Source organism: Seriola dumerili, unplaced genomic scaffold (assembly GCF_002260705.1).
Source record: "Seriola dumerili isolate Sdu_G_001 unplaced genomic scaffold, Sdu_1.0 BDQW01000291.1, whole genome shotgun sequence".
NCBI lineage: Eukaryota > Metazoa > Chordata > Actinopteri > Carangiformes > Carangidae > Seriola > Seriola dumerili.
The window spans coordinates 3349935-3361212 of record NW_019174546.1 but is presented as its reverse complement, the minus strand read 5'-3'; the positions used below and the strand labels follow the sequence as shown (position 1 = coordinate 3361212).

Here is an 11278-nt window from a genome sequence, read left to right as displayed (position 1 = left end):
AATATTACGGACCACACAAAAACATACCTTTTCATGACAGCAGCAGTGGCATATCTCTCTTAAATTCAGGGCCATTCCTGTCTCATGATTTTGTGCTGCCTGTCTTTCCTGTGCTCAAAGTCCCTCTGTATCTTGCTGGTCTCTGCCTGGACGACCTTCCTGAGTGAAGAAGATTTGTGCAGTATGGAGGAAAAACGTCACTTCTATAGTAATCTCCAACATATTTACCATTAACTGACATAATACAACAGTCCGAAATCACTCACTGATTCACCGGTCCCTACTCACTATCGAGGGAGTTCAGAGGACTATATACTGAGCTCATCGGCAAAATGAAAAAAACTCTTTCACACACTGCACGGTAATTTCAGCCGCAACGTTTTTCTGTTTATTAGCGTGAGCACAACACATGATGGTATTGCTTGGTTAGTGACCATCGGTTAAACACTAATTTTCAGGATGCACTGTGGGATGCTATGAGTCCACTATATAGGGTATAATAATTTACACTATACATTCGGACAGCACAACAAAAATGGCGAACTCCCTATATAGTCAACTATATAGTTGTGAGTGATTTCGGACACAGTCCATGAGTGCTGATGTAGAGTCATTAGCACTGGGACTTTTAACTACATGTATCACTCCGCTTCACAGGTGTTCTTTTAACCTTTAATCAGCGTTACATTAACAGTCGTCATCTATCTTAGATTATAACAAACCGTGCATTTCAAAGATGAATATATTCACAGAAATAACATTTGAATTAAATTATGTATGGTAGTCAGAAGAGGATGAAGGGAAGGAAAGAAGCCTGGATACTTCAGTGCACACTCACCTGACGACAGTGGTGTAACAGTTTGCAGAGCTATTTGTGTTGCCATAGCCAAATAAATGATTAAATACACAAATAACAATCTTAACTAATACGGCGCTCGTATAACTGTTGCACAGTCAAGCAATATCAATATTTTATATATATCTTAAATGACACACTCCAATGACAATGCAGAATCGTGTTTACCTGTCTCAGTGTTGTTAACGTTTCCTGGCTCATAGTTTGGACTGTTGTTTGGAAGCACAGGTGAGACGCGGCAACTTGGATCTTAAAGGAGTCGTAGCATTTATTTACTGCCAAACCGTTTAAAGTGCAAATACATTGCACTGTACGTTCACTGCTATACTGCTAACTGTTAACTAACTTGCTAACTCCCTGCGTCCCCGCTCGCTCTCTCTCTCTCTCTTTTGCCCACTACGCACAAAACCTACGTACTGAGCTAATCCTGAAATGAGCTACACTATTCCTGTAACAATATTCTGTCTTAAAATTCTCAAACTTACTACAGACCTTGGAAAGAGATGATAAATCAGTGACATTTGCTCGTTTGCTTGCTAATGCTGCCTCCTTACACCTAGTGCGCATGTTTTGTTTCGCACAATGTTGCGCATGCGTATAATGCATGCAATATCATAACTCATCTGAGAACGGTAGAAGCTGAGCTGCTAGCTATTGCTAATGACCCATCAAAGACCCCAGGACTGCAAGCTTCAGCCTTTCACTTGTTTTTTAGTGGGTAACTCTCAAGGAATGGATGTAAATCAGTACAGTGTGCTCTGAAATTACAAAAACAAGCATAAGAGAGATGGGTGGGTTCAGGTCTAGGTGGAAGGTCACAAATGCTTTTGGATTACTTAAAGTTTGAATGCATAATGTTAACTGAAATGTTCTCTTTACCATTCATAACCTAGATAACTGTTTCTGGAAAGACAAGATGCTGCAGGGTTTTCCAAATGTAGTCTGAAATATCTTGAAAGTTCCATACCTCTGTTGTACTAGAGTACATCTCTAATTCATTATGGGTTTTGCAACGTGATGTTCTATCATACAAAATATTTTCAGTGATGATGTATGAATACAAAATGTGCAGATACAGCAACAATTAGCTATTCCCATAATGGTGGAGCATAAACTGGTGCAACATGCCAGCTGGCACACTGAGGCTCAACTACATGCTGCATGTTAACTGCACAACAGGGATTCATGTGCTGAAAAACTGTGCATTTAAACAACAGGCCCCTGCCAATTAGGTTAAAAACATTCAAAATATTTGTTGTATACTCCAGAGTTAAGTAGTGGAGTTCTGCTGCTATTAGGCTTATCACTTGATTTGATAAATTTCTATCTTTAGAGCAGGTGTGTCTCTGACCTTCGTGTGTGGATTGTTAAACCTTTAGAAAAGAAAATTCAGGATTTTTTTTTAAATCCCTTTTATTTAGAACTTCATAAAAACTAAACAGATGAAGCACTATGAGGTTTAGAGTTACAGAAAACTGTGGAAAACAACATTAAATACACTCAGGATAACTCAAATGGAAACAGAGAATGTACAACAGAGAAATTCTTACCCGCTGACACATAAACTACACCTACTCTATCACACTTCTATACATAACACTCTTTTCTACAAACATACATACACAAAGTATTTAATCCACATGTTCTAAGTTGCTTGGCCCTCTTTAATTGTTCCCCCTTTATAAAAACAGACCAAAATTAGGAAACCTTCAGATTGTGTGGGAAAATAAGATTCATTATGTAAAAGCTGCAATATGTGCCAATTGATTCAATTATTTTGTAATGAAGTAATGAATGGTAGAAGGCTGTGGTCCATGAAGTCCAGAAAACTTTACTGAGTTAGCCCCATTTTTCGTTATAATAAAGTAGAAGTTGTTGGTTCTGTCGGTATGTTATATCTGGAATCTATTTGTACTGGCTCATGACGCTCTTGAGGAAGTCTTCAAAGCGTGGGACCGCCTCCTTGGCGGGCTCATCGGCAGCTTTCTCCTCAGCAGTGGCGGTCTCCTCAGCAGCAGCAGGCTCCGCGCGACGAAGGCGGCAGTTGTAGTCGTACTCTGGGTCACAGTCAGGGTCAGGCAGGATTATGCCATCCTTGCCGGGCTTCGGGGCCTCAATGCTGGACGGTGATGCAAATTTGTTGCAGTTGGGGTCAAATGGATGGCAGGCGGGCTTGGCTGGAGCCTTGATGTCAGCCTTGGCCTCGGTGCCAGACTTCACTGGGGTGCAGTCTTTGTCATAGTGCACATAGCAGTCGTAGCCCTCCTTGGTCTTGCCGCGGATGCCGAGCTTGTAGCGGACCTGGTTGATTGATCGATTGATTTGTGTTTTTGGTTCAAAACAAAAGCAGATTGAAGATAGCAAGTGAAAGCATTATGAAACACCCATTTCATTTCACTACATCATTTAATAAACCGAATAAAAAAGAAGAGACAATTAACAGAACCATTCAACAAGCAAGATTACACTAGGTTAGTCAAAACACTGAACTATTTAATCCTAGTAGCAGGCGTCAAATTCAGACCTGGTGCTCGGGGAGCTGCTTGCGCAGGGCGGCGGCGGCTGCCAGTATGCAGTATGGGTCATAGCGAGGATCGCAGGACAGAGGAGCAGCTGGAGGTGCAGGCTCAGCTTTGGGGGCGTACTCCAGGACGGGCTTGGTGAGACCGGACAGCTTGGTGGCAGTCAGGGGGTTGCAGCCAGCGTCAAACAGAGGGTTGCAGTGTTGCTCCTTAGGAGGCTCCTCATCAGAGAGGGGAGCAGGAGCAGCAACATTGGTCACACACAGAGGATCAACTGCGGGGTCACAGCTAGGGTAGAGCAGGTGGTAGAAGCCGGTTGGGGCCTTCTGGACCAGATGGGGCTTGCAGTAGGGGTCCTTGGGGTCACATTTGAGGGCAGAATAGGATGGGGCTGGGCCAGGAGCTGGGCGGTAGCCATAAGCTGCTCTCAGGTGATACTGCAGACACTCCACATCTTCAGAGTTGCAGATCCTCAGCAGCTCAGCCTTCTGTTCAGCACTCAGGAAGGGCTCCAGGACGGGGGCATAGTAGTAGAAGCCAGTGGGGCCCTTCAGGGGCATGGGCAGCAGGGGGGTGAGGATGGGAGCTGGTACCTTGGCTGGAGCTGGCTCGGGCTCTTGGGCTGCAGCCTTGGGGAGGACGGGGAAGAGGCAGTATGGGTCGATGTAGGGGTTGCACAGCCTGACGGCAGCAGACTTGATGGGGGCGGGCATCACCACTGCAGCCTTTGGCTTGCTGGTGGACTCTGCGATGCACTCGGGATCATCAGAATCAGCACAGGTCTTGTAGATTTCACTGAGGTGCTTGAGGTAGTGGTTGAAGGTGGGCCCCTCCTCTGACCTGTGCTTGTTCTGCAGGTAGGCCATGTACAGACGATCCAGATCCTCAATCTGAAGAGCAGGATGAAAAAGAGACAAAATGAATAAATCCTATCTGATCTAAAATGATTCACATGCCACAGAGAATAAAACAGCGAAGAAATCTAAAACTAAAAGAATTCAAATGAAGCTCTTGATATAGATGAAAACTTTCAGACAAATCCTCTGTGGAGGAATGCATGTACTTTTTCAGCTCGCTGTCTTGTTACTCAAACCATACAGCCTGACTCTTAAACCACAGAGGTCTCACTGGCACTACGAAGACAGGCTGGAACATGAGCTGCATTAAAAAGAATCTCAGCATTTTAAGAGGATAATGGAATATTAATATGTTTATATAATAGTATATAATAATAGTCTGAGCAATAAAGAATTATTGCTATGAAAAATGAGGAATGTTTTAAATCTATATCAAATAGCTCTTTAAATTGTCCTATTTTCCATTTTGCAAAGTAGTGATGTAAATTGTTGCGTCAATTTTAAAAGAAGAAACTGTTTCGTAATCCTGACGGGGAGAAGCTGAATAATTAATGTGAAACAAACTCCACTCACTCCCTCCTGGTTGTGGCTATCCATGAAGTACTTGTACCATCCCCAGAAATCTGGCAGGCGTTTGAACTGGGGCACAGGAAAGAAGGGGACGTTCCTTCTGTTACGAACAAGTTTATTCAGGTTGGCCATGGCCTCGGCTTTCACATCACCAGACACTGCAGTCACTGATGGGAGAAAAGAGGGACAAAGGTGACTAAGTTAACGGTGCTGGTATGAGTGTGTATGGAAGATGTCTGAAAAAAATGTACTGTTGTGTCCTCACAGTGATCTTAGTTCACTATTTATAGGCACAGACAAGAGCGTGTTATTGACTTTCTTGCCTACTGATGAACAGGGGTTTGGCTTAGCTTGGCATAAACACCGGAAACAGGAGAAACAGCTAGCCTCTCTCTGTCCGGAGTCCTCTAAAGCTTACTGATTTATATATTACATCTTTTTGTTTGATATGTACAAAAAAGAAAGTGTAAAAAGCTTAATTTGCCATTTTATGGGAGGTTATGCTGTAATAGCTTATGGCTGTTTACCCCTATTTTCACTCTTTGTGTTTAGTTATGCTAACCAGCTGCTGGCTGTAGCTTTATATTTACCATTCAGCCACAAGGGTGGTATCAGTCTTATCATCTAAAGCAAACACGTATTTGCGTTTTGTTTGTAGGTGTATTTAAAAAGGCTTTCTAGCCGTTTTTGTTCTGTTGTCTTTGTAACTGGATGAGTTTTGTTTGTGGATAAGATATACAAGATATTCTTTGGTATTTGACTGAAGTAGATGGACGACATCATGTTGTTTGGTGCTGCTGTTATTTTATCAAATTAGAAATTATATAAAGCAGCCCAGTGCGACAACATAATTTCAATTTCAGGAGAGCTAAACTGACTCTAAGATACTACCAACAAGAACTGAAAACTAGAACATACACCAATGTATTTCTGACAGGGGTTTTTGGATGAGACTAGGGTGGCAAAAAAATAAGTCCTCCAACCTGAACAACCATTTAGGTTGTTTGTCCTTACCCTCTGATACTGTAGGAGCATCACATGTAATAGGCCACACCTTTGTCATCATGGTTATGATAAACACGCAGATAAGGTTGTGGAACAGTCTTGGTTAGAAAAACATTGACTATCGGTTTCAGATCTCCTCTGTCAAAGCCCTGTGTTTTGTCAACCCATCCATCCACCCCAGCCTCCACTGTCTGTCAATATGCTACATCACTTAATCTCTTCCTTTGTTCCCATCATAATTGCTACAGCCACAATAGGTCACCTAACAATAAAACGTAACTGTGGGTCATAATAAGCTGCTTGCACTGACAACCTATGGAAAGGTTGGCCCCACTGCAGCTAATGGTTACTATCGGTTAATCTGCAGAATACTTTCTATTAGATCAATCAGTTAATTGTTTGGTCTTTTGAATATCAGTGTAAAGTTTATAGTAAAAATGTCCAGTTCCCAGATGCCAAAAATTGTCGTTTAAAATGCTTTTCTTTAGTTTAGTATCATTTAAGTCAAATAAAAGTAGGACATCTTTGAGGCATTTGAGAAACTGGAACCACTAAACTCTGTTGTTTTTCTATGTAAAATTACTCACACAATTCGATTAATCAAATGTTGTCAATATTCTGTCAGTAATTTATTTCAGCTTTTCACCAGACTGTAAGGGTGTGTTATTGTGACCACCACCTGTAAACATGAAATTAATGTGGTGCTTATTGGCTGAACACACAAAAGTTGGATGATTCAGTTTCACAGCACATATCTTCTTTTAAATGTCCATGATTTAAATGACTAAAAAGCCAGTGTGTCTTACATGCCACATCAATGATCCTTACCTTCCTCCTCTTTGTGCTGCTCCACTGGAACCGCCCCCAGAAACTCTGTAAAACATAAGCAGCAGCCACATTAGCAGCAGCAGGGATATTAGTTGACTAGGACCAGATGTTGAGCTTTCCCTCAACATCAGGGAAAACGCTGACCTGCTAATAAGCCCCTGGGTGAAACACGGCAGGTGCTGGGGTTCTGGCGCCCCGGTACAGGCTGTATCCTGCAGATTAAACACCCCCAACCCACTCCTCCTCCTCCTCCAGACCCCCGCCCAGACCCATACACGCTCAGTTAGGCTTTGAAACCAGACCGGGGGGGGAGTTTATACAACTTATGGGGGCCTCCTTAATGTTAACCTGTAAAACTACAAAGAGTGGGCCCTCACACAAACCAATTACCAATTCACTGTTACAGCAGAAGATGGGAAGGAGGGGACATGTCTGTGTGCATCTCATGTATCCACATACGGAGTATCCTTTGCTCCACCAGGGGTTTCCTTCAGAAGTTTATGACTATGAGAAAACAGCCGAGTCAGCTGATTATGGCAGAAACTTCCAGTTTTATTAATGTGGAAAATCTCCCAAAGGAGCAAGGATGAATGTCTTTTATGCCTCTAGAAAGATTTTGTAGTATGTAAAGGATGCCTTGCCATCAACAAGACATGCTACTTTACTGTTAAGGAGATGAGAGTAATGGTGACTTTATACCTCTGTGCCATAGATTAATGTGCCAGTGCCCAGGGCTGTAACAAGGATTTTAGAAATAAAGGTCATTAATCCAAATTCCTCTTATACATCCCTCATAATAGACTTTGACAAAAAACCAGGGCAAGAAGAAGTACTCAGCACTTTTACTTCAGTAAAAGTAGCAACACAGTGATATAAAAATGCTAAATTACAAGTAAGGACTCTTTTCAAAATCCAATTTAAAGTAGAATAGTGTTATCAGCAAAATGTACTTAAATTATCAAAAGTAAAAGTATTTCTTATGCAGACAAACAGCCCATGTGATTGTGAAGTTGTTACATATTTACTCTCTTTATATTTGTATATATCGTCACTGATTCATTAATGTGTAAGTAGCATTTTACAGTTGTACTTGGACAAAGTGGAGTTTATTAAACTACATTGTAGAGTGTAAAAAGTACAATATTTTTCCTCTGAATTGTAATGGAGTCGGAGAAGAAAGTCACATAAGTAAGGTACAAGTAACTCAAAATCGTTTGCTTCCCATCTGTTTGCCAACTAGTAGGCTATTTGGTTGTGACAAAGGTCAGTTAAAGTCACATATATTTTAAATTGGTAATAATAATTTGTAATCAAAGTCTCACCTGGTAACAAAACAATCGCTAACAGGAACCCTGTGTGGATCAGGGAAAGCGATGGCCGTCCAAAACGTGCCATTTTCAGTTTTATGTGCTTCCTGAGGGAAAAGACAGAAACAATATTCAGTGATAACGCTGGAACAGAAATGTATTTGCAGGATAAACTTCTGGCTGTAACATTACAATGACACGACACTTGGATTGATCCTTGTATCGTTTTAGTTTTTGTTTAAGTTTTTCAGCAATCTGTTTGATATAGAAATCCATGAGAGGACAATGCACGTGGAACAAAGAGACAGCTTTTATTTAACTGGCCGATGCCAAAACAATAGAGAGGATTGGGGACATGCTGTAATAGAGCTTTTCAGGGATTAGTGAGAAAAACAAGACTTCAGTTCTGAATATCAGAATATTAAATAGAGAAGGACTGGACTTAACAATCAAACAATGTACATGTACTTCTCTATTACTGCACGGGTGGATATTGAGTTACAGCTGCTGTGCTCAAAAAGAGAGCTTGTCTCCTATAGTTTCACTCAGGCTTACAAAACTGAGGACTTTCTCACTTTTCATCCAATAAAGGTGAAGTTGCAAGGCAGTTGCTGTGGCTCTATTAACTGAAAATAGGTCAACTTTAGCCCAAGAAGAACTCACATCTGTCCTTACCTGCAAAGGTGCTGAAGTTGTGGCCTCCTGAGATCACCTCCGGATCCAGCGGCTCTCTGGATCAAGCTTCTTGACGGGGGGTGGGAGCTTGCTGCGCTGTGGTCTAAGCTGTCTAAGCACTCTACCTCTCAGTTCCCCTGTATGGGACAGACGGGCAGGGAAACATTTTTAAGGAGCCCACTTGATCATTAAAAACAAAAAGGCATGTCATACGGCTCCGGCGTGCTGTTAGGCGCTCCAGGATTGGCTCCTGCACTGCCATCCGTCCAACCAATAGGGGTCCTGTAATTAGGAGAGGTGAGCAGCACGACTGCTCTCAGTGGAGAAACATTAACAAGGTGCCATTTAGCGCCAGGTTTCTTTCCTCGCAGGTTTGGAATTTGGGGTCATCATGTGAGGTGACAGTGTATCTAAGCTACTAGTTGATCTTCAGATTTGAAATTTACATAAATGGCTGAGTAGGTGCGGATTTAAAAACTGAAAGCTATTAAATCCACACGGTTGCAGATCTATGTTACAGGAGCACAGATTTATAAAGAAGTGTCTGCGGCTAGTGGAAACAGTAGAGCAAGAGGTAGTCCTGATATTCATGGTACTGTCCTGATGATACACAACAAAACAGCATGCATGAACAGAATCTAATGACAAATAGGAAATAACAACAACTTCCTCTACTGGAGATAAATTAAAATAATCAGTCTTTTGTCTTTTTATTCCAGTGCTTCATCTCCATAAGATGAAACTGACTGGCAAGGAATAAAAACTACCCCTGAAATAATAACTGTGTTGCATCAGTATATTGACAAATATGTGAGCAACATTGTCCTGGATGACAGGAACGTGACTAGTTTCATTTCACTGATGCAACACTATCCAAGCAGCAGTTGCACCAGCCTGTTGGATAACGTTTCTAAACTTGTTGTCAGCCGTAATGTCAGAAGTCTGCAACCAGCTGCTCTTTCACTTTGTTGTTTATATATTTTTATATATTCTGAAAAACCTTTTTACTGAACGTGTGATGATTCTGCAGCTTACTCAGATCGGTGAATCCACAGATTGTTAAAATCTCTCAGACTGATATATTTATTGAATAATTTCAAAAAATACACAAGTAATAAAATAACCTTCTAAACACATCTTTCTCGTGAATGTCTTTATTCAGCGACATGGAGGCTGGAGCTGGAGTCATTAGAAGAACTAGGCCTCATACAGTGGGTCACTAATGAAGCAAACTGCTGCTGCTGTAGAAGCCAGAGCCATTAGGACCAGCATGCCAACAACGCTGTTTGTTTGGTCCTGATGCTCGGATTGTGCCACGTAGCCTGTACAGCCTACAGCCTGCGTCAGTGGAATATACAGAACATGTGTAAATAGGAGCTATGGAAACCAGGAACATTAGCTGACTGCATGTATGTACATACAGCCCTGTCAGATGAACCCTGTTATCCCTTAATGACACAAACCTTTATGTTCCAAATGCATTCATTTGAATTGATTTTAAACTGGAGGTTATTTACAATATTTATTATGTTTGCTTTTGTACTACTCGTGGCAAAAGCTGGATGTGTCAACAATTTATCAATAAACTGTAGCTAAATATTTCAACTGATTATCCATTACTTGTTTGGACTTCTACTCGTTAACTCATTAACACTCTGCAACCTGAGGTTTTACAGCCTACTCAATATCTGGATTTTTTTAAATTTTTTTTTTTATTGAATCATAATTTTTTTTAATGAGTTGAGGTCCTTCACAATCTTTCCATGTATCTCCTGGTACCTGCGGAAGCGCCTCTGGGGTACAAGTATGCTGGCTGGGAATCACTTATGTAGTATGGGAGAGCTTCGGTTATAGATGTCAATATTGTCTGGATTAAAATTAAAAATGAAACAAAATCTAGTTATTCTGCCTGAAGCATCGTCTGCTACTCAGTTCCCAAATGCTGCTTCTCTACGCTCATACTGTTTGTCCCCTCGGACCGTGCCTCCCTTGCATGACTGATGATGACTCAGCCCGGGCTATGATCCCTGCAATTTACTCATTTAAGAATAACTGATGCAGTCACATAAGGAGGCAAAATGCTGTCTTCTTCAGTTTAAAGCTGAGCAGCCATCAGGAGAGATGGCTGTCTCCTTTGTTGCATGGAAAATTCACAGCAACATAACAGATATTTGGGGTAAGAAAACCTCATTAAGCGTCTCGTGCTACTACTGAAAGAAAAGCTCATTAAAAACACAGACCCTTGTTAAATGATGGTGCCTGTCAAATGGTTTTATGTAAAAGTTTTAGTTGTGGTTCAAGTTACAAGTCATACAAATAATTCAACAGAAAGTTATAAAACCATTAATAATTAAAAGCTGCGGGAAAGTGGAAAAGTTTGATTGAATTAACAAACAAACAACTTACAAATTTAATTTATTACCACTTACAATGTAAGAAAAAAAGGCAAAATAATACATTTCCAATATATTTTCTAGCTCAGAGCTATCAGGGTTTACATCAAATAAAGTTAATGTACACAGTTTCAAAATCTCAGACATTTAGTGAAATGTTTATGTTCATGTTCATGTTGCAGTTTCTATAGAGAATAACAGATCATGTTTCTTTGTTCTGGCATCCTCAGTCACTCTAGTAGCGTGGCTCTATGCATGGTGATGT

The 11278-nt window shown here is 41.1% G+C and overlaps 1 protein-coding gene and 1 long non-coding RNA gene across 2 annotated transcripts; both read right to left on the bottom strand.

Moving 5' to 3' along the window:
- Window positions 1-2748: 2748 nt before the first annotated feature.
- On the bottom strand, window positions 2749-4937 carry LOC111231205. Its single transcript, XM_022758244.1, has 3 exons — window positions 4809-4937; window positions 3381-4268; window positions 2749-3157 (listed from the first exon to the last, which is right to left on the bottom strand). Exons 1-3 carry the CDS (start codon window positions 4935-4937, stop codon window positions 2762-2764), a joined length of 1413 nt encoding a protein of 470 aa, XP_022613965.1. The 3' UTR covers window positions 2749-2761.
- On the bottom strand, window positions 4936-8043 carry LOC111231246. Its single transcript, XR_002665478.1, has 3 exons — window positions 7961-8043; window positions 6639-6683; window positions 4936-4972 (listed from the first exon to the last, which is right to left on the bottom strand). It is a non-coding gene; the product is annotated as an uncharacterized LOC111231246 (long non-coding RNA).
- Between the last annotated feature and the right edge of the window lie 3235 nt (window positions 8044-11278).